Consider the following 25,239-nt stretch of genomic DNA (forward strand, 5'->3'; position numbering starts at 1 on the left):
ATTCCACATTTACCAAAAATATAATAAACAGCAATAGCTCCCTCCTCCCTCCCTATAGAAAATCTAAGGAAAATTAGCTAACACTTTTGCTTTTTTGGAGGGGGGACAGAATTATTAGTACAAGGGTTTTAGTGGAATAAATATGCACAGCAATAGATGGCACCCTCATCTAAATTAATAAAAGAAAAACTGAGTAAGCCACAGCACCCACCAAAAGGTCAGAGTTCGCTAGCATTTAAATAACCATCCCCTCCTCCTCCCTCAGTATATACACATGCCTGAAAACCAGGAAGGAGAAGAGTGACAAATACACAAAAGAGTCAAAAGACGAGTTCAACCCTGAGGAGATATGAACAACATCGTCTTTAATTCATCAAGCACCATGGCTCCCAAAGGAAATCAAAGTGCTTCATAAATTTCTACTTGAACCCAAAATACAGGGTTAATTTCATCTGCTACCAAAACACACCAGCTAAGTATGATAATATGAAACTCTGGGTGAGGGTGTAAAAATCAACAATGGATCCAATTGATATTAGATATGAAATTTAGGGAGGCTTTCTGACTCCTTTCTGGTTGAGTGAGTTGCACTAGTTGGTACAGGCACGTGGGGCAGCCCATTTCACCTCCACTCTAACTACCAAAGTAGGGGGTCTCCAATGACTGCTCAGTGGTCAGAGCCACTCAGACATACAAGGCCATCACACCACCCCTGGAGAGGTACTGGCGCAGAACCCACTCAGAAGAGCGCCACCTGAAGAATCAATTACATCACTTCCTGTAACACCTGAACATTTTTTTAGAGGTTTCTCAGTCAATGGACTGGCCCAATCTGACTTGGCTTAGCTTGTGAGATCTGATGAGACCACAGCACACGGTGGCATGGTTGTGGAGATTAGCAGCATCCCAATAATGCCTAATTCCCAACATGAAGAAAAACAAGAATTAATTTTTTAAAAGACTCTTACAGGCTCAAGACATTCCATTTTAAAATCTGACTTATGATGAACATATCACTGCTACTAAGTCACTGCCAGCTGTCATACTGGAATCCATCTGTTATTTTATAAGTTGAATCTGACTCTTCAACATATACAGGCTCCACCCCCCAAAAAGGAGGGATGCAAAGTATGCTTAGCAACAGGGAGATGCTTCATGAGAAGTAGTTTCGGATTAACCATATAAACAAGTGTCCATGTATGTACATTTATCATATACACACACACACACACACACACACATATTGCAGTAAAATTTTAAAGATGCAGATCTAAAAACATAGTTGCAGTTATTTACAAGATTAAGACAGTGCATTTACGTAGTAAAAAAAAAAAAAGACACCATAGTATACAGTTAGGCAGTAAGCCTAACCAAGCAGTGCGTTTCTGGATAATTACTAAATGTGAATTATGGAGAAAAAGATTTGGTCATCTATAAGAAAATGTCAACAAAATGCCATAGAAGCCATAAAGAAAAAGTAACTTACAAAGCAGTTTTTAGAAAGACCCAGATTTTTCTCAAATTCTCTATTCTATCAGTGTTGCCCATGTCTCGGGAGAGTCTGTCTCTGTAATGATCCTCTCTGTAGATAACATACACGAAAGTTTTAAAGCAAAGGTAAACATAAAAAATAAGGTTTTGCTTATCTAACAGTAATAGGAAGGAATGACTTCTCTTCCAATACAAACAGAATTTCAAAGGTTTGCTGCATTTTTTTTAAAGTACTAGTTAATGGAACAGCAATAAAATTAACTCTGATTTGAAAAATCCGTGCAAATTAACAACCTTTTGAAAAACCTTGGCTTATAGCAATTTTTGAGTATTACTCTATGTTATACTGTACTTTTCATAAGAAGAAAAATAATTTAGAGAATAACATAATAATAAATAGAATAAACTGTAAAGTCCTGAGAAACGCACTGCCTGAAAAACTATCTTGTCACAAAACAGAATTTATACAAACACCGTACTTGAGGAGAATGCCATTAAGAAGCATGCAATTTTAAGGCAGTTAGTAAACTACGAAGATGACCACAGTTATGTGCTTGTGCATATGCATGTACAGATATACAATAAATGTACATAAAATTTGTGGCTCATAACACAACGTAAAACATTTATATAGAAGGAATTCCAATTACAATTACTTTTTATAGCACTAAAAAAAGACATTATATCCTGAACTCAAACATACCCATAATTTAAACATAAATTCATAAAAGATTTTAGAATCCTTCACATACTCAAGGTCAATTAATCAGCAGAAAAAATATAAACGTTAACTTTTTGTTCATATGGAAATGCCTTATTAGCATGATGTCAATTCCATTTTATTGAGTTTATTTATTCCATATATTTATTAAATAAATTCCATTTTATTGGGCTGAGTTTTATTGTACTATCCTATTAAGATAGTTACAGCCTGCTCAAATATAGTCAAATATTATCAGAAGCACCATTGATATAATTTTCTTCTGGTACCCAAACCAAATCTGCTTTTACTCAAACTTGTCCCTTCTCATTACAAAGTCTCTTTCTGTTGCTGAACAACTTCTATGTGACAGAGATTCCACCCTCATGGCTAATAAAGGCATGCAATGTTACCACGAACCATGCAACACGAAAATCATGGCAGAGCAAGTACTTACGGGTACATGGCCATTGTTGTCAATTTAACAAAGATATCTTTACTGGGTGCATCAGCAGTATTGCAAGTGAAGGCTTGTGGTGGAGGCATTTTGTGTTTCCTGCAGAAATCAGTAGGTGAAATGCTGTATTCTTGTTTGACTTCATGCAGGTCTGACTTTGCAGCTACGATTAAGCAAGGTATTCTGCTGTCCATAAAGTGTTGCTACAGAATAAAAAGTGAAATCAAAATCTGATGACAAGTTCAAAAATTACTAAATTTAACTAAATGGGCACTAAAATTTTTCTCTACATAGGCAAAGAAAGCATCAACAGTTTCAGGGAGAAAGTAAACTAAGAGGCAAAGACTGGCAGTTGTCTAGGTCAGTAGCATAATAAGACTGGGGCCACTTTTCTAATGCTGGTAACAATATAAACCTATAACAATTCTTCAAATTCACTACAATTTGAAAAAAAAATTTTTTTTCAAAAAGAAACAATACTTTGAAATAAAAAGAAATCTATCTAAATTCTCTCTCCTAAAGCATACTATTTTCATTTTTTGATATTACCTCTAGTCCTTAAGCACATGCATATATATATATGTTTACATAGTTGTAGTCATGCTGGACATAACCATTTAAAAATATAATACTGAATTTTCCATGTTTTCAGAATTCAAAACCATTACTTTTAATGGCTACATCAATTTCATAGGATCATTTTATCTCAATTTGGTAAACTATCCTCCTATTGTTAGACATTTGGATTATTTCCAGGTTTTTGTTATTAAAAACAATGCTAGGGTAAATTTCTTCGTACATACAGTTTTTTACTCTTATTGAATCTTGTTGATAATCTCAAAGTAACTGATAACTTTTCAAGCCTCTGGTTTATCCCCTTGCTCTATTATTATTCTTGGTATAACGGGCAACATATAATCCATGTGCATTCCTAAGACCTTCCATTAATGCAGAGGTTCTTAACCAGGAATGCACATCAGAGTCACATGTGGAAAAAAGTACTTTTAAAAATACAGATGTCTGCGACTCTACCACCTCAGAATGAAACCAGAACCTTTAGGGATAGGACACAAATGTATGTATTTTTGAAAAGCTCCACAAATAATTTTCTTATTTCCCTGGTTAGAAAACACCACATTACAATTCCATTAAACTCCTTATAAAGTTAAACTTGGTTTTAGACCAAAAGAGCAACAAACCTTAAAAATCCTGGCACAGTATTCAAAGGATTTAGGGTTACTGACATCATATACCAGGCACACAACATCACAAAGGATCTCAGCCTCAGTCAGAAATTCCGATTCTGAGATATCATGCAACTTGTAAAAAGAAAAAGACAGAAACATAAGTATCATACCACTGATGTAAAATTAAAGTCATGATGTTTTATTATTTGCTTAACTTGACTTCCTAATTTAAAAATACTAGTTAAGCATAAATTTTCAGACTATTTTTGGAAGTAAGACATATAGATAAACAAGTAGCTTCTGATTTTTGAAGATGAAAAATGGTGATTAAGGTCCTACAGAAACTAACATTTAGTGAGTGACTAAAGTGTGCTAGGCAGGCCCTTTACATGCGTTCTCTACATACTATAGATAAGAAAACAGGCTAAAGAGTTTAGGTCAACTGCCAAAGATAGCACAACTAACTAGTCATCAGACCAAAAATTGAACTCAGATATGATTCCCAAGTCTTTTTTCTTTCTACCACACCACCTTTCCTCCCCACCAATCAAAAACAAAAAGCAAAGGACGGTACATTAAGGTTATTTGGTTCTACTTCACTACCTACTCTTTTTCAATGTTTATTATAAAATATCTAAACATCCCATCTGTGATAGGATAATGATCCAACAAGCGTAAAATTCAGTATTGAGCTATATAAGATAGTGCTTCTTTGTTGAGGAGAAGAAAGCGGAAGTGTAAAGTCAGAGGTGACTCAATATATTCCAAATAAAACACTATTAGAGCATGGATATTCAGAGACATGAAAGACATCAATTTGCAATGAATGGTTTTAACAATAAAACTGGAAAGTTAACGATCAGCAAGATTTACTGAGTACCCAATATACAGAATTATACTTAGGGGAAGAATGAGAGATAAACAGGTTTAACAAGAAACTGACAAAGAACTTTTATCATAAAGAGCAAAATATGCATAAAATTCAATGTGATTACCTGTAGAGCAGAATAAACTATTTCCAAAAAGAAAAAAAAAGGGAATGAACTTTCTTTAGTACTTATTATTTGTCGGGAGCTTCTCATATTAGTTAACTTAATAAGAAACTCAGGCTCAGAGAGAATAAGCAATTTGCCTGAGGTCACACAGCTGATCAGTGGTGGACCAGCATTCAAACCAAAATCAGACTGGATCCAAAAAGAACATAAAACCTCTTTCTACTATTTCATATTATCTTTTCAGTCATACCATTCTTTCAATCATTTTTTAGGCTACCACACTTGTTAACTACACTCCTCCCTGCTAAATAGATACAACCTGATTCAGATTACAGATTAAACTACCCCACACCTGCACAAAGGTCTTCAAACTAATTTCTAGTCAATAGAGGACATAATTTTTAAAAATAAAAGTGGAAGAAAGAGCAAAGAGGATTTAATTTTTTTTTTTTTTTTACTTTCTTACAGTGGTATACATACAATTAAGCACACAGATAGATGAATTTTTACTTATATCTACACCCATGTAATCACCACATGGATCAAGGGGATTAAAATTAATTCTAATGAATAAACCAGGTAAAAAAATAAATAACAAAAAAACCATTAAATTAAATCCAATTATGTTTTCAAAGAGTCATTTAAAATGTACCCAATAATTAATAATCTTTATATGCCAGAAAACTTCTTACCAACAAGTATTTCTCTTGTCCATATACATAAACAGTGTTAATCGCATAGTATGATTTATGGTCATCACGAATTTTCTTCTGCCTCTGAAAACAACCAAAAACATCTCAGTATTTATAGTAAGAAATTACAGGAACTAGTTTTCATCAACACATGCGCTCTGCATGTATGTGTGGGTGTGTTACCAAAAAAAGGATATTCTTCTCTACACTATGTATTATTTATCAATACAAAGGGGATATTGATTTTGTTTCTTAGTTCTTAAGGTCTAAAATAAAAGATGCATTTGTTCTGCATAAAGGGAAAGCAGTAGCTGAAAAGGAAGTAAACTATAGCACTGAAAGTTTATTCCAGAGCCACCTGCTGGCAATTCTCATTACACTATAATTTGGCCTGCTATTTCATCTAGAAATATGTCAATCTCCTTACTCAAGGCAGTAGTCAGAATTAGGTATCAGTATTCGGTTTAAAATATTCACTGTACATTTACTTCATGCCAAGCACTGTGTTTGATGCTTTCATATGTGTATTTATTTAATCTCCATCGAAAAGCTGGTTAAAAAAAAAAAGACAAATGATAGCTAACATCAATGAAGCAAAGATAAAGCTAGTTCAATGAGATTATTGTTACACTTTAGTTGTACCTTACTATTATACATAGGTCACTCAGTTCTACTAATCATCTAAAAAGGTAAATGGTTATGAAAAGATTATGTAAACTCGTGACTATAAAAATCTGTTGAGTAAAGTTCTATTTCTTGAGAACTCTCACCATTAAGTTTCTTCCAAGAAGAGCCTGAAGAACTCCACTTTTCCCACAGTTTTTCATCCCAATTACATTACATCTGAACACATTTCTTTGAGTCTGTTTTTTCTGAAGGTCTATCTTTTTATCTCTTGTTACTAAAAAGAAAAAAAAAAGCTAATTATGTACCGCTTAGACTCACTGAGCCTTCATTTCACATTCTGCAAAATAGGGTATTGCTATTTATCATTTTTACAATCAATAAACATACTGTACAGTAGTCAAGCTGTATGTGAAATAAAGTACAAAATATAATACAGAAGGGCCCCACTTAGTGAAAAAGATGCATTTCTGAAAGTCGGCTGTAAAGTAAACTTCTAGTAACCAAATGGTATTTATTTCATCATAAAATAAATAGTACGTTTACATAACAAAATGGTATCTCAAAAAATGAATGAAAATTACAATGAATATAGCCAATACTATATCCCATCTTTTTTTCTGTTATAAATTATTGTCATAACAAATTATAAACTAAAAGATGCTATCTCAAAACTGCACTCTCTTGGGTCTATAAATGGAAAGAGTATATGCACGCTAGGGTTAACTGGCCTTTCCAAGGAAAATCTGTAAAAGAGGCAGCCCTGAAAACAATGTTGTATCAGCAGAGCAATGAGGTATCTCTTCTTGAGGTAAAGAGACCTCCTTAAACTATACCCAAAGATTCAACTACAAGAAAGCTCACCAAGAGGCACTATTTATAGCAAAAAAACCTGAAAGTGATAAAAAACAGATAATAATTATGGGGTAGTTAAGTTATAGAATATCCATATGATGATATATTATCTAATATTAAAGATATATAAAAGTATACTTATTGATAATAGAAATATGGCCACAATATTTTGTTGAGTGAAAGAACCTCATGCTGACTAATTAGTTCCTTAGTCTTTGGTGCTGCATTAAATACTGTCTAACTGGTTAAGTACTTTGAAGGGTACTTGCTGTCAATTTCACAAAGGCTGTCTTCTTGTAATGGGGCTTCCTGTAAGATATGGCATTTTTCCCCACAAATTAGGATATAAGAACTTCTTGAAATGATCAGTTCCCTAATTTGTTATTTCATATTATATCTATGGGTTTTCTTTAAGTGGAGCACATTGCCTGGCAAGAATGCCTGGTTAACATTACAAGATCTGTGAAAGATTTTTTAATGTGGAAAAAGGTTCTAAAACTGAGAGATGTACAATCAGTTGAATATCAGGATCATGTGTTAGTAGGCATTGTTTTTAATGTTTAAAGAAAATTAAAACACAAGATAGACTGGTAAATACTTTTCATGCCCATAGCCCTCCCTGATTTTCATCAATGAAGTACCCTCAGGGGGAGACTACAGGTAAAACCTCTACTCTTTCCTTTTTGATAAACAATCAAAAAGCAACTTACCTCAAAAGTGATTACCAAATCAAGGGTAAACAAATAGAGTATAGACATGGAAGACTAATGAAGATGCATTTATTTTCACTCTTTTTACATATGAAACTGGAATCTTAAAAAAATTTTTTTTCTAATTAAATAGCATTCAGATACTTACCTGTGATGGCTGAAGCTTGAGACTCTTGCTCAGTCAATATTGAATAGCCTAGATAACCCAAATACTCCAGGCACCGCTGCACATCTAAATAGGTCGTGAGTCTAGGAAAGGGAAGAGTTTAAAGTGTGAAAAGTTCCTAAATGAATATTTATTAAAAAAAAAAATTTACAACAGCTCAAATAATTTTACCACCAGACCCAGATAATTTTTGTCAGACTGCTTTAATTTCCCATGTGCCCAACCATGGCTTTTCCTACAGTGACATTCTTAGGGCAGAGATGAAAGGGACAAGAATGCAAGATGGGGGGTAGAGGGGACTCCTGTATCTATTCCACCTGCCCAGAGAGAGCAAGGCCACACAGATGAGCAGTGAGCAGCTGGTAAGATCTAGAGCAGGGATATTTTATATTATTTGCTTCCCAAGTTACATATTGTACTGCAAATACTAGCTAGTTAAGGACTTAATGATAATTAAATCTGAAAAGGTTTGCAAAAGGTGCAAAAAATAACTGAAAGGCTGAAAGGCACTTGAAAATAGTTAGTCTTTCGTATGATTTGAAAAAAGAACAGACCCTGGTGTTGGGAAAGTTATTCTCGCCAAGGCTAAAGTACTTATGTCATTATGCACAACCCGAGAATTTTCTTAGCACCCTAGACAACAGGTCAACAAGACTGTAGACACCCTCACTAAGTCTAAGAGTTCACTGAAAACAAACAACAACAAAAAAACCCTCAAAGTAAGAATTCAGTGTCAAGTAAAATATGCTCTCCCCATACTCTGAAAATACAAGATTTGTACAATGACAATGATGTTTCCAATTCCCTTAATCAAAAGTATTAAAACACACTGTAAATCAACTATACTCCAATAAAAAATTTTTTAAGCATTAAAATTTACTTCCTTTTTTTTTTTTTAAATAAATTTATTTATTTATTTATTTTTGGCTGTGTTGGGTCTCCGTTTCTGTGCAAGGGCTTTCTCCGGTTCTGGCGAGCGGGGGCCACTCCTCATCGCGGTGCGCGGGCCTCTCACGGCCGCGGCCTCTCCCATTGCGGAGCACAGGCTCCAGACGCGCAGGCTCAGTAGTTGTGGCTCACGGGCCCAGTTGCTCCGCGGCATGTGGGACCCTCCCAGACCAGGGCTCGAGCCCGTGTCCCCTGCATTGGCAGGCAGACTCTCAACCACTGCGCCACCAGGGAAGCCCCTACTTCCATTTTTATATGACTTATTACTGTTTCCCTGTACCTCATCCAGAAGCAAACACATCCCTTCCTGATAAATTTATAGAACATCTATAGTTCATCTTAGAGATAGCAGCAGCACTATAAATCCTGCTCACAGGCAGCTATCATTGAAGCATTTCACAAGATCTGACAAATATACAAAATGATGAATGTAATGCACCATAATTTCAAACTAGCTGTAACTCTAGAGGAAAGAAGTGAGCTTTATACTCACGTCCACTGGGAAAGGAATCCCTGGTAGGTTATCCAGCCTTTTTCATTCGTACAAACTGTGTTATTCACATCTGGCCCCCAAGGTATGTAAGGGAAAACTTTAAACAAGTCTTTAAGCTCATCAGGTGACAAAGCACAGTCTCTATCCTGAAGATACACAAGGAAGTATACATAACATTTAGATATCTAAGAGGATAATTCTCAAATGCAAGAGCCCCCTAATCAAGTAAAGCTATGTTTCTAAAAACTAACAAATGAAAAGAAATTTTACATTTTATCAAGAAAACTCCTTACACATATATAAGGAAACCTATGCTAGGGTCTATCAGAAACTAGACTTTTTCATCTTGAGAAAATAATAAAGTAAATAATATGAGAAAGTATCTTTGCTAGTTTAAGAAACTTTGGGTAATTTTTGGCTATGTGACAGGAGTACCCAATAGCTCAGGGAACAGAGTTACATCATTCACAGGAAAATATTTTATCATATATCATGGAAAACTGCAGCTAAATGCTTACCAAATCATGCTTGTCAAAAGTACTTTGGAGAAACAAATATGCGTGATGATTTAATTCAGTAGTGCAATCAGGAGGTATTTTTAGCCTGTTGATGAAAAAAAAAAGTAAAATAAATCATTAACCAAATATTAAAATTTAATTGGAGAAATGAACATGAAATTGCAACAAGTCTTTTTGTAGGATGACAGCATTTACAGAACATGTTTTCTGTAGCCATTTAGACTTCCCCAGGGAAAGTCACTGCAGTGGTATGGCAATTCTCAGAAGAGTCATAATAGTGCTCATTCCAAGGTGACAGTTTTCTTAACTATCTGAAGGGCAGGTTGTATTAAAAAGTTTACAGACCATACTGATTAAACTGTAATGGGTCGTTCTTCCTACAAATCAATTATAAGTCAAAATTATGAGCTTTAAACAATGTCAACATTGTAATGAGTTGAAAATGATGTGAAGAGATGTTATTTCTGCCTGATTTGACCTTTGACACACCCTAAATTCGAGTCAATAAACATTTATCAAATGCACGGAGGTACTGGGGACATAAAAACAAGACAGGCTCCCTACCTCTAAGGAACCACATTCAAGCTGGAGACAGACCACAAGTAGATAACCTCACTATCTCAACAGAATGAGGCAACTGTTGAGTATGGGTAAACTACAGATGCTAGGGGAACCCTTGTAAAAGGGAACACCTTGGCCTGGGGATGGGAAGGTGTCAGCACTGCTGAGAGACACTGTCACCTGTATTGAGACTTGAAGGGTAACAGACATGAATTAGTTTGGGGGGAGAGGGAGGAAGAGAGTAAAAATACCACGGGCAAAAGCCTGGAGTGGGAAACAATATCTGATTGGTAGACCAGAAATAGTTTAGTATTTACTTCTAGAATGAAGGCAGGGTGTGAGCCAGAGTGAGCAGATCATGAATGACCTCCTACACCAGGTTAAGAAGCTTAGGCTTTATCCTGTCTTGAAGGGAAAGTGACATGGCAAAATCCATGTTGTATATCTACTAATCTAGCAGCAGTGTGAAGGACAGGGGCAGAGATTTTAATAAGAAGACTCAAGGGGTGACTTTGAAGGGGCTATTTAACAGAAAATTAAAGGTAGAGCACAGAAAGAAATTAAAAGAGACCTTAGTGTAAGTCACAAAGCCATAAAAGATGGAGTTTCCTTATTGTCATACTTTAGAAAGCAATAAGCAACCTCCCGTAGAATTTATCTACCCACATAAATGGCACAGAAAAGAAAACTTGATAAAAAAGTCCTGGGACAAATGCATTCATTCAATATATATTTATTGAAAAACCTGGGAAATTACTTGAGCCAAGATTTAATAACTTTGACAAGGGAAGTTTTAACTTAGAACTGATTAATGGACCAGGAATCCAACTAGAAATTTTGCTTCCTTAATGATGGGGAAGGAAAAACAACAACAAAGTTTTTCTGAACCCTTACACGGAGAGCTAGCAGTGCTATGCTAAAATTAAAAAGGAGAACATGAAGATAATGTGCTACTGAAAAAGCGAAGAAAAAAGGCGAAAGGCTCAAAGGCCAGATCTTGGGAAGTCACTTCCCTGAAAAGCCTACTTCCCTTGGGTATGGGAGAGGCATCCTATAGCAAGGCAGTCTCCTATTTCAGGGTGATGCTGGGTTCATCATTAAACATACAGAACTTAAACATATCACTATCTAAAGAAAAATAACCACAAAGAGACTGGTCGTTTAGGAAGAATACTTATTTTATCCTGAGCTGAAAACAGGCTATAAAACTTAGGGAAGAGAAGGACTAAAGAAAAGAAAAATGCTAACCAATATATTTCTGATCCCTTGACTCTAAAAACAAGTTCGTCTAGCATCTTTTATCTCCTTCCTCAATAAAATAAATAAAAAAAGATACTTGTATTCTTCATTAGAAGAAGAGGAAGAGTTTGAGCCATGCTATAAATCAGTGGCTCTCAACTGGGGATGATTTCACTCCTGAGGGGACATTTTTGGCTGTCACGACTGGGGGAAGAGGTGCTACCGGCATCTAAGGATGTGCTAATAAACATCCTATAACTCGTAGAACAGGCTCTACAATAAAGAATTATCTAGTCCAAAATGTCAGTAGTGCCGAGTTTGAGAAACCCTGCTATAAACGGCTCTATAAATCTATAAATTGTTCCTGAGTAGCTCAGAGCCTACCTACCAACGTGCTAAATAAAACTTTAAAATACTGGCAAGTGAAATCAATTAGAAGCCAAAGGTACATACAAGGGAAATAAATATTCAGGTGTCAAATCCAGATCGTCATCATAACCAAATCGTCGAAGCACAGTCCAAGTAGTTTCATGTCTCCCTCTCTGAATAAAAAGTGTGTGTAAAAAAAGAAAACCTGAAATAAAATAAATTAGTAAATATAGCTGATGTGAAAATGGGTACAGAGTCACATGGGAGAAAAGCATGTAACACATAATGGCAAGAGCTAGACTACTGAACATATGTGTACTAGTCTTGCATATGGAAGGTCAAACCAAAACAAAGTTCACAAGTGTCTCAAAGAGTTGATTTCAGAATCATTTCACAGATACACCCAAGTCAGCAAGAGATGGCACTACATGAAAGGGCCAAAAACATATCCCAAGGAATATACTGACATTCACATGGTTATATGATAAAAACAAATGAAATCATTTTAATTTTAAGATAAATTTGTTTCTGAAATCTCTTACCCGCAGATGGACCTCTGCACTCCTGAGATCCAATCAATCACTCCTGAGATCCAATCCAAATCTCTTACCCGCAGATGGACCTCTGCACTCCTGAGATCCAATCCAATCCCTACCTCTAATTTATACTCACAGTAAAGATAATTATCCCCACCAACACCTGCCTCTTCCAACTCTTAAACATCCAGGTTAGATTTTAGGTATATTAGTAAATACAAACATTTCCCTAAATATAGATAATACTATAAAGACTTCTGCCTTCTGCCAAATTTTGAAAATATTAAATTCAAAAGGGGGAAAAAGCACCATTCACCCACCTTTCAGTGTCAATCCACTATCAGCCACACCATCACTTATATGTTTTCTGACTACATTTTTGACATCTTCCAGAGCTTGAGGAGCTAACGGAGTGTTGAAACAAATTCTCTAGCAAAAAACATAAAAATAAAGTTAAAAACAAATCAGCATTAAAACCACAAATAATACAAATATTAATCCACAAAGCAACAGTAAATCAAAGAGTTGCACCCAAAGGAAACAAATTCTGAATTAGCAGAGCCTCTACTTTGTATTAAGTAAAACATGTCATACTTAGGACATGTTTTCCCTACTCTCCCCATCATGTTCCTAAAACACAGAGCTTTTTGTGTAGCTATGTTATACAAAACCGAGAAAGAAAAATAATTCAGAGTTCAGACTTCAAGTCATCTTTAATACACCCACTGTACACCATGAAATGACACTCTCAGAGTCCCCTCAATTCCTAAGCATAAGAGAGTTTTATCCCCTAGGTAAAAATTAAATAGCCTGATGTGAAAGAGAGTTTTTACATGAAAGAGATGCATGTTTATCAAAATACCATTGTTCAAGCCAATAAATTTTTTCTCTTCTCAGCAAAAAAAGACCAAGATACACAAATATCTGAAATAAAAGAAGGCTACCTGAAAGAAGTTGAGTTCAGCATCATTGAGAGTACCATCATTATCTTGATCAGATATTTTAAATATACGAGTAAGGGCTTTTATACAGGCTGGTTTCATCTATAAATCATTGAGAAAAGAAACAATCGTTTTAATGTAAATAGCTGGGATTTTAAAATATGATTTTCATAAATATGCTGAGAAGAATTCTGAATGTTTTCACTGTCAAATACATAACATCAAATACAACCAACATGAAAAATGAACTAAAGCAAAGCCATTTCCTTTTATACCCAAGCCACTTTAAGTAAATGAGGCAATATTTACTTGGACCGATATCTGGAATGGTTAAACTCTCCCTTCGTGACCACACACCCTCTGAAGATGGGCAAAAGAGAAATTCATCTTTAGGGAAGATTCATTCTTCCAGTCATATAAAGAAGAAATGCCCTCTCTCATTCCATAAAGAATTTGAGCTGACATAAAACTACAGTAAAGGCTTTCCCCCCCCCAACTTCTCTGATTTTTGACCTTCTAGCAGCAAAATGGGAGTAAATGTTTTGGTCTGTCACTTGTGTGTGTGTATATATCAAAGCTGGGATATAAAATGTACTGATTCGCAAGCAGGTGACAAAATAGCACTGGTTGATAAGTGTACAAGTCTTTTACTAACTTCCTATTATGAGATAAGAATTACATTTAAAAATTACATTTTTGACTCTACAACTTTTATAAGAAAAGCTGCTGGAAATGTACTTTGACAACTTTTATTTTAGGATTTATAATGGATAGAACAAATATTTGACTATTTAAAAATAAGCCCCACATGCTTCTAAGTTGTATAACTGCTATAGGAAAATCACTGTCAACAATTTTGAGAAAATAAAACTTTCAGGAAGATTTCTGAACACGGTGTGAACGTGGAGGGAGATATCTTACGGACATCTGAATAAGAGAAATGAGATGGAAAGGGGAGGAAATGTGTACTTGTTAGCTTACTAACTTCAGTGATATGGCTCTCCAGAGCAAACAGTAATGATGAGTTTTGATCACACTAACATGTCAAACTCAAGTGCATAAAATAAGTTCTTTTAAAAATAGGAAGGAAGTATAGCTGATTCACTTTGTTACAAAGCAGAAACTAACACACCATTGTAAAGCAAATATACTCTAATAAAGGTGTTTAAAAAAAAAAAAAGAGGGCTTCCCTGGTGGTGCAGTGGTTGAGAATCTGCCTGCCAATGCAGGGGACACGGGTTCGAGCCCTGGTCTGGGAAGATCCCACATGCCGCGGAGCAACTAGGCCCGAGAGCCACAACTACTGAGCCTGCGCGTCTGGAGCCTGTGCTCCGCAACAAGAGAGGCCACGATGGTGAGAGGCCCGCGCATCGCGATGAAGAGTGGCCCCCGCTTGCCGCAACTGGAGAAAGCCCTCACACAGAAACAAAGACCCAACACAGCCAAAAATAAATAAAAAAAAAAAAAAAAAAAAAAAAAAAGATAGCCACCAGAGTCAAGATGCAAAAAAAAAAAAAATGAAAGAACAGTTATCTTCTTTTGGTTTAAATAGGGGCTCTAGGAGAGCAACTTGATACAATGATAAAAAGGTAAAATCTAAGACATAAAGAGATTAGAAAGAACTGAGAAAAAGAAGTCAAACATTTAGGGAGCACTGGTCAGGGCTTTCTTCATAAAAGAACGTTAAATGGACTATAACCTATCACATTCATGGATAATTTTTTAAGCAAAAATAAGATTGCTTCTATAAATGTGATCCTAATATTAGATATTCAAGATTAATAAAGATCACATTATATTTTATTTACTCTTCTTTTAAAAATCTGTTACATAATAATCTAAACGTTTCAAAAAGTAGCAAAGCTAGAATGGTGCAGAAAACAGACTCTAAAACTAACTTTTTATTTGCAAGTGGTTTTTCCTTGTACCATAAAATGCTACATTAAAAAAAGTAATTGAAGAAAAACAGTGATGCATTTTTCATTAAAGTTTGAAACGCATCAGGAGCAAAAGTGCTCTAAGGTACTAGCTCAATACGATATTTAAATATTAACCTCTTAAAATATAATACCAAAAAATGACTACTTTTTAAAAGTATTAAAAATTATACTTTAATAAAACTAAAATATTTTGGCAGTAATAAAATAAACTCATTTTGCATATAAAGTAATCTAAACCCTCACACAGATCTTTTTCATTATTAGGTAAGCAGAGGACTCCACGGGTCATACAGAGTCCGTCATCACTGGAAACATATTTCGAATTCAGGCTTTAATTTAGAATATAATCTTTCTGATGATCCTACCTCAATTCTGTGTTAAAAGCTTATTAATGTTGTCTAAATAAAAGAGTCTGTTATAAGCTTAGACTCAAGGCTTGTACTTGTATAAATCAAGGCATATAGTCTCTAAAAGTTACAGATTTTGCCTTAGGCAGGTCCACCTAAGAAATGACTAACAGATGGTAGTAGGTGTTTTACAGGGAAGGGAGGATTAGCAGATTAGCAGAACTAATAATAGGCCTAAGAAAAAAGTAGCAATTAGAGAATCGAGAACAAACTAACAGTGGGGATTTAATGTACTGCTAGGCTAAGCTCAGAAGTAAATCTCTACAGTATGAGACTGTTTCCCAAATTTTCTTGATCATAAGATATAGCACCTGGCTGAATCAGAATGGAATCTGTATTTTTAACAAGTACACCTAGTGACTATTATGAGGTGAATTTGGGAAATACTGAATTAAGAGCAAGTTAGAAATAAACACTCCAATTAAGGAACAGTAAACCAGGATTAAGGAAGAGTAAATCAGGGTCAGATTAAGGGATAACTCAGATTAATATTTATACCAGGGGTCAGCACTTTTTTGGTAAAGAGCTACATAGCAAATACTTTAGGCTTTGGGGGTAACAGGCAAAATCAAGGATATCATGTAGGTACTTACATAGCAAGAGATAATCAAATTTCCACAAAGTTTTTATTAATGAAATTAAAAATACAGTAGTAACTGAGTATACATTTACTATACAGGTCTACTAATGAGAAGGATGGAATTCCTCTTAGAGGGATAACATTTGGCTTAATTAGGGTTCAAAGTTAATGTTCCCTATCTTGTAATAACCTATAATGGAATATTATCTGCAAAAAAACCCACAAAAGCAAAAAACAAATCACTATGCTATACACCCGAAACTTAACACAATATTGTAAATCAACTATACTTACACTAAAAAAAAAAAAAGTCAGCATTCCCTATCATGAAAATCAATTGCAAGTGTTCAGCTGTTAATGCTGATCTGTAATGAGATTTTACATATTTCATCTTTGAAAATGTCTTTTTGCACAGATACACACTGCAAATAGTGACACATATCTGTAAACATATAACTTTAATTGAGCACATTCATCACTTGGAAGGCATTTACAGAATCATATTTGATTTTTTTTTTGCTATTGCCTGTTAACACATCACTACACTGCAGATTGATCAGTTCCAACTGAAGGATGGGTGGAAGCTCCTCAACTGCATGGTCAAATGGATTAGGAAATAAGGAAATTTCTTTTGCATGTGCATTTAGGTCCAAAAACACCAATGCTGAAATTAGAGCTCAGAATATATATCTGTTTTGCCATCTGAAAACCCACTTTTTTCTTTTCTTGTTTTGGCATGATAGGTATATACTGATAATAAAAAAAATAAAATGCTGCAGTACAGTGGTACACATGGTACATGAAACGCTGCCACATTTGAACCGTGTCAGTCCAGTTAGCAGTGCACTGAGCAGCAGTGTGATGACAGTTACCACATATAAGCTCTGTTGCAACTATGCAACTCTGCCTTTGTAACAGGAAAGTATAGACAAACATAAAGGAATGAAGGTGGTTGTGTTGCAATAAAACTTATTTATCAATGGTGAAATCTGAATGTCATATAATTTTCCCATATCTCAAAATATTATTCCTTTTGATTTTCTCCCCAATCATTAAAAAATGTAAAATGTATCTTAGCTCATAGGCTGTATAAAAACAGGTGGCAGGCCAAATTTGGCCTGTGGGTCAGTTCTCCAACCACTCACCTATACTATAAACTTTTCCTGAAAAAAATGTTTTCAGGAAACTTTTTTTCCCCCAGCAAACTTTTATTTCTTAAAAACTCAAAAACAACAACAAAAGAAACAAATAACTCCATTAAGAAATGGGCAAAATACTCAAATAGACCTTTCTCCAAAGAAGATATACAAATGGCCAATAAGCACATGAAAATATGTCCAACATCATTAGCCATCAAAGAAATGCAGTTCAAACAACAATGAGATACCACTCACATCTACCAGGATAGCTATAAACAAACAAACAGAGGTGGGGGCTGGGGAATAACAAGTGTTGGCAAAGATGTGGAGAAATTGGGACTTTCATATAGTTTAGTGGTTCCTCAGTAAGTAAAACATAAAATTACCAAATGACCTAGCAATTCCACTGCTAAATAGACACTCAAAACAGGGGTTCAAACTTATGTGCGAATGTTCTTAGCAGCTCTATTTACGACAGCCAAAAAGTGGAAGCAACCCGAATATCCAACAACAGGTGAATGGATAAACAGAATGTGGTATATCCATAAAATGAAGTATCATTTGACCATAAAAAGGAATGAAGTACTAATAACGCTACAACATGGATGGATGTACCTTGAAAATGTTACACTAAGTGAAAGAAGTCAGACACAGGGACTTCCCTGGTGGCGCAGTAGTTAAGAATCTGCCTGCCAATGCAGGGGACACGGGTTCAAGCCCTGGTCTGGGAAGATCCCACATGCCACAGAGCAACTAAGCCCATGCACCACAACTACTGAGCCTGCGTGCCACAACTACTGAAGCCCGCATGCCTAGAGCCCGTGCTCTGCAACAAGAGAAGGCACCGCCATGAAAAGCCCATGCACCACAACAAAGAGTAGCCCCCATTTGCCACAACTAGAGAAAGCCATGCGCAGCAACAAAAACCCAACGCAGCCAAAAATTAATTAATTAATTTTAAAAAATAAATAGGCACAAGACTCTTAGATAGCCTCATCCACCAGAGGGCAGACAGCAGAAGCAAGAAGGACTACAATTCTGCAGCCTGTGGAACAAAAACCACATTCACAGAAAGATAGACAAAATGAAAAGGCAGAGGACTTTGTACCAGATGAAGGAACAAGATAAAACCCCAGAAAAACAACTAAATGAAGTGGAGATAGGCAACCTTCCGGAAAAAGAATTCAGAATAATGATAGTGAAGATGATCCAGGACCTCGGAAAAAGAATTGGAGGCAAAGATCGAGAAGATGCAAGAAATGTTTAACAAAGACTGGGAAGAATTAAAGAACAAACACCTAGAAGAATTAAAGAATGAACAAACAGAGATGAACATACAATAACTGAATGAAAAATACACTAGAAGGAATCAATAGCAGAATAACTGAGGCAGAAGAACGGATAAGTGACCTGGAAGACAGAATGGTGGAATTCACTGCCGTGGAACAGAACAAAGAAAAAAGAATGAAAAGAAATGAAGACAGCCTAAGAGACTTCTGGGACAACATGAAACACAGCAACATTCGCATTATAGGGGTCCCAGAAGGAGAAGAGAGAGAGAAAGGACCTGAGAAAATATTTGAAGACATTATAGTCAAGAACTTCCCTAACATGGGAAAGGAAATAGCCACCCAAGTCTAGGAAGCGCAGAGAGTCCCAGGCAGGATAAACCCAAGGAGAAACATGCTGAGACACATAGTAATCAAACTGACAAAAATTAAAGACAAAAAAAAATTATTGAAAGCAACAAGGGAAAAATGACAAATAACATACAAGGGAACTCCCATAAGGTTAACAGCTGATTTCTCAGCAGAAACTCTACAAGCCAGAAGGGAGTGACACGATATATTTAAAGTGATGAAAGGGAAGAACCTACAACCAAGATTACTCTACCCAGTAAGGATCTCGTTCAGATTCGATGGAGAAATCAAAAGCTTTACAGACAAGCAAAAGCTAAGAGAATTCAGCACCACCAAACCAGCTCTGCAACAAATGCTAAAGGAACTTCTCTGGCCGGAAACACAAGAGAAGAAAACGACCTACAAAAACAAACCCATAACAATTACGAAAATGGTAATAGGAACATACACACTGATAATTACCTTAAACGTGAATGGATTAAATGCTCCAACCAAAATCACAGGCTTGCTGAATGGATACAAAAACAAGACCCATATATATGCTGTCTACAAGAGACCCACTTCAGACCTACGGACACATACAGACTGAAAGTGAGGGGATGGAAAAAGATATTCCATGCAAATGGAAATCAAAAGAAAGCTGGACTAGCAATACTCATATCAGATAAAACAGACTTTAAAATAAAAAATGCTATAAGAGACAAGGAAGGACACTACATAATGATCAAGGGATCAATCCAAGAAGAAGATATAACAATTATAAATATATATGCATCCAACATAGGAGCACCTCAATACATAAGGCAACTGCTAACAGCTGTAGAAGAGGAAATTGACACTAACACAATAACAATGGGGACTTTAAACCTCACTTACACCAATGGACAGATCATCCAGACAGAAAATTAATAAGGAAACACAAGCTTTAAGTGACACAATAGACCAGATAGATTTAATTGATATTTATAGGACATTCCATCCAAAAACTGCAGATTACACTTTCTTTTCAAGTGCACACGGAACATTCTCCAGGATAGATCACATCTTGGGTCACAAATCAAGCCGCGGTAAATTTAAGAAAATTGAAATCATATCAAGCATCTTTTCTGACCACAACGCTATGAGATTAGAAATCAATTGCAGGGAATAGGGCTTCCCTGGTGGCACAGTGGTTGAGAATCTGCCTGCTAATGCAGGGGACACGGGTTCGAGCCCTGGTCTGGGAAGATCCCACATGCCGCGGAGCAACTAGGCCCGTGAGCCACAACTACTGAGCCTGCGCGTCTGGAGCCTGTGCTCCACAACAAGAGAGGCCGCGACCGTGAGAGGCCCGCGCACCGCGATGAAGAGTGGCCCCCACTTGCCACAACTAGAGAAAGCCCTCGCACAGAAACGAAGACCCAACACAGCCAAAAATAAAAATAATAAAATAAATAAATTTTTAAAAAAAAGATATCAATTGCAGGGAATAAAACGTAAAAAACACAAACACATGGAGGCTAAACAATACGTTACTAAACAACCAAGAGATCACTGAAGAAATCAAAGAGGAAATCAAAAATTACCTAGAGACAAATGGCAATGAAAACTTGACGATCCAAAACCTATGGGATGCAGCAAAAGCAGTTCTAAGAGAGAAGTTTATAGCTATACAAGCCTACCTCAAGAAACAAGAAAAATCTCAAATAAACAATCTAAACTTACACCTAAAGGAACTAGAGAAAGAAGAACAAACAAAACCCCAAGTTAATAGAAGGAAATAAATCATAGAGATCAGAGCAGAAATAAATGAAATACAAACAAAGAAAACAATAGCAAAAGATAATAAAATTAAAAGATGGTTCTTTGAGAAGATAAACAAAATGGTAAACCTTTAGCCAGACTCATCAAGAAAAAGAGGGAGAGGACTCAAATCAATAAAATTAGAAATGAAAAAGGAGAAGTTACAACAGACACCACAGAAATACAAAGCAGCATAAGAGACTACTACAAGCAACTCTATGCCAATAAAATGGACAACCTGGAAGAAATGGACCAATTCTTAGAAAGGTATAACCTTCCAAGACTGAACCAGGAAGAAATAGAAAATATGAACAGACCAATCACAAGTAATGAAATTGAAACTGTGATTTAAAATCTTCCAACAAACAAAGATCCAGGACCAGGTGGCTTCACAGGTGAATTCTATCAAACATTTAGAGAAGAGCTAACACCCTCCTTCTCAAACTCTTCCAAAAATTACAGAGGAAGGAACACTCCAAAACTCATTCTATAAGGCCACCATCACCGTGATACCAAAACCAGACAAAGACACTACAAAAAAAGAAAATTACAGACCAATATCACTGATGAATATAGATGCAAAAATCCCCAACAAAATACTAGCAAACAGAATCCAACAACACATTAAAAGGATCATACACCATGATCAGTGGGATTATCCCAGGGATGCAAGGATTCTCAATTACGCAAATCAATCAATGTGATACACCATATTAATAAATTGAAGAATAAAAAACCATATGATCATCTCAATAGATGCAGAAAAAAGCTTTTGACAAAATTCAACACCCATTTATGATAAAAACTCTCCAGAAAGTGGGCACAGAGGGAACCTACCTCAACATAATAAAGGCCATATACGACAAACCCACAGCAAACATCATTGTCAATGGTGAAAAACTGAAAGCATTTCCTCTAAGATCAGGAACAAAACGAGGATGTCCACTTTCACCACTATTATTCAACATAGTTTTGGAAGTCCTAGCCATGGCAATCAGAGAAGAAAAAGAAATACAAGGAATACAAATTGGAAAAGAAGAAGTAAAACTGTCACTGTTTGCAGATAACATAATACTATACATAGAGAATCCTAAAGACGCCACCAGAAAACTACTAGAGCTAATCAATGAATCTGGTAAAGTTGCAGGATACAAATATGCACAGAAATCTCTTGCATTCCTATACACTAACATGAAAGATCAGAAAAGAAATTAAGGAACAATCCCATTCACCAATGCAAACAAAAGAATAAAATACCTAGGAATAAACCTACCTAAGGAGGTAAAAGACCTGTATGCAGAACAACTATAAGACACTGATGAAGAAATCAAAGATGACACAACAGATGGAGAGATACACCATGTTCTTGATTGGAAGAATCAACACTGTGAAATTACTATACCACCCAAAGCAATCTAACAGATTCAATGCAATCCCTATCAAATTACCAGTGCATTTTTCTAACAGAACTAGAACAAAAAATATAAAATTTGGTATGGAGACACAAAGACCCCGAATAGCCAAGCAGCCTTGAGGGAAAAAAAACGGAGCTTGAGGAACAGACTCCCGACTTCAGACTATACTACAAAAGCTACAGTAATCAGACAATATGGTACTGGCACAAAAACAGAAATATAGATCAATGGAACAGGATAGAAAGCCAGAGATAACCCACGCACCTATGGTTAATTAATCTAATTGACAAAGGAGGCAAGGATATACAATGGAGAAAAGACAGTCTCTTCAATAAGTGGTGCTGGGAAACTGGACAGCTACATGTAAAAGAATGAAATTAGAACACTCCCCAACACCATATACAAAAATAAACTCAAAAATGGATTAAAGACCTAAATGTAAGGCCAGACACTATAAAACTCTTGGGAGGAAAACATAGGGTGACTCTTTGACATAAATCACAGCAAGATCTTTTTTGATCCACCTCCTAGAGTAATGGAAATAAAAACAAAAATAAACAAATGGGACCTAATGAAACTTAAAAGCTTTTGCACAGCAAAGGAAACTACAAACAAGACAAAAAGACAACCCTCAGAATGGGACAAAATAGGGCTTCCCTGGTGGCGCAGTGGTTAAGGATCCGCCTGCCAATGCAGGGGACACGGGTTCGAGCCCTGGTCTGGGAGGATCCCACATGCCGCGGAGCGGCTGGGCCCGTGCGCCACAACTACTGAGCCTGCGCTCTAGAGCCCACGAGCCACAACTACTGAGCCCGTGTGCCGCAACTGCTGAAGCCCGCGCGCCTGGAGCCCGTGCTCCGCAGCAGGAGAGGCCACCGCAATGAGAAGCCTGCGCCCCACAACAAAGAGTAGCCCCCACTCACTGCAAGTAGAGAAAGCCCACGTGCAGCAGCGAAGACCCAATGCAACCAAAAATTAAATAAATGAATAAATAAATAAATTTAAAAAAAAAAAAAAGAATGGGACAAAATATTTGCAAACAAATCAACGGACAAAGGATTAATCTCCAAAATATATAAACAGCTCATGCAGCTCAATATTAAAAAAACAACCGAATCCAAAAATGGGCAGAAGACCTAAATAGACATTTCTCCAAAGAAGACATACAGATGGCCAAGAAGCAACATGAAAGCTGCTCAACATTACTATTATTAGAGAAAATGCAAATCAAAACTACCACAGGTATCACCTCACAACCAGTTAAATGGCATCATCAGAAATACACAAACAACAAATGCTGGAGAGGGGTGGAGAAAAGGGAACCCTCTTGCACTGTTGGTGGGAATGTAAATTGGATACAGCCACTATGGAGAACGTATGGAGGTTCCTTAAAAAAACTAAAAATAGAATTACCATAGGACCCAGCCATCCCACTACTGGGCATATACCCAGAGAAAACCGTAATTCAAAAGACACATGCACCCCAATGTTCACTGCAGCACTATTTACAATAGCCAGGTCATGAAGCAACCTAAATGCCCATTGACAACGAATGGATACAGAAGATGTGGTACATATATACAATGGAATATTACTCAGCCATAAAAAGGAATGAAATTGGGGTCATTTGCAGAGACGTGGATGGATCCAGAGGACTGTCATACAGAGTTAAGTCAGTCAGAAAGAGAAAAAACAAATATCGCATATTAAACGCATACATGTGGAACCTAGAAAAATGGTACAGATGAACCGGTTTGCAGGGCAGAAATAGAGACACAGATGTAGAGAACAAAACGTATGGACACCAAGGTGGGCAGTGGGGGGGTGGGTGGGATGAACTGGAAGATTGGGATTGACATGTATACCACTGATGTGTATAAAAATGGATTGACTAATAAGAACCTGCTGTATAAAAAATAAATTAAATAAAATTCAAAATAAATAAATAAATAAGTAAATAAAAGAAGCCAGACACAAAGACCACATATTGTATGATTCCATTTATAGGAAATGTCCAGAATAAGCAATCCATAGAGGATAGAAAGAAGATTAGTGGTTGCCAAAAACTGGGGTAAGGAAGGAGGGGGGTAATGGGAGTGACTACTAGTGGGTACAAGGTTTCTTTTGGGGAGATGAAATGCTCTGGAGTCAGACAGTGAGGATGGACACACAATTTTGTGAATACATTAAAAAATCACTGAAGAGAACATTTCAAAAGGGTGAAATTTATGGTATGTGAGTTACATCTCAATTTAAAAATTAATTTTAAAAGTCTATGGTAAAATATTGTTAAATTTTAGATATTTCATTAAGGAATTACTGTGTTTCTAAGCTATGGAACAAAAGGGAGTATTCAAATTGTATTACATATTGTACCCATGTCAAATAATTACACAAGTTTTTTGCTTGTATGTGTTTTTAAGTTTGTGGATTTTTTTCTTTGATTTGAATATTATTTTATTTATTTATTTTTTATACAGCACCTTCTTATTAGTTATCTATTTTATACATATTAGTGTATATGTCAATCCCAAGCTCCCAATTCATCCCACAGATTCGTGGATTTAACAGTAGCAAAACAAGTAGACGATTAGTTAAGTCTTTGGACTTTTTGTTGTTACAATTGCCAATTCTTCTGTTTGTTTTAATGGTATTTCCTGAAATAATATTTGATCTGGAATATTATTCTGACTATTTAATGTGAATGTCTTTGAAGAAAAGTACCTAGAAAATATAACAGTATAGTAAGCAATAAATTTTAATTTTAGCAGTTTAGATGAATACTTCAGAGTTACTAAAAATCGTTATCATAACGGAGTTACTACCTACACATTCCAGCCCCTACTACAATAGC

The 25,239-nt window shown here is 36.0% G+C and overlaps 1 protein-coding gene across 1 annotated transcript in view; it reads right to left on the reverse strand.

The window, feature by feature from the left end:
- Window positions 1-25,239, reverse strand: part of RHOT1 (ras homolog family member T1) — a 60,941-nt gene that overhangs the window by 11,777 nt on the left and 23,925 nt on the right. Inside the window, 11 exon segments of the mRNA XM_036835912.1 lie at window positions 1,487-1,582; window positions 2,649-2,851; window positions 3,848-3,967; window positions 5,523-5,606; window positions 6,293-6,423; window positions 7,860-7,960; window positions 9,319-9,464; window positions 9,837-9,921; window positions 12,090-12,210; window positions 12,862-12,970; window positions 13,486-13,584. Of these exon segments, the coding sequence (XP_036691807.1) occupies window positions 1,487-1,582; window positions 2,649-2,851; window positions 3,848-3,967; window positions 5,523-5,606; window positions 6,293-6,423; window positions 7,860-7,960; window positions 9,319-9,464; window positions 9,837-9,921; window positions 12,090-12,210; window positions 12,862-12,970; window positions 13,486-13,584 (1,295 nt within the window).

The sequence above is a fragment of the Balaenoptera musculus genome, chromosome 20 (assembly GCF_009873245.2).
Source record: "Balaenoptera musculus isolate JJ_BM4_2016_0621 chromosome 20, mBalMus1.pri.v3, whole genome shotgun sequence".
In the NCBI taxonomy this organism is placed as follows: Eukaryota; Metazoa; Chordata; class Mammalia; order Artiodactyla; family Balaenopteridae; genus Balaenoptera; species Balaenoptera musculus.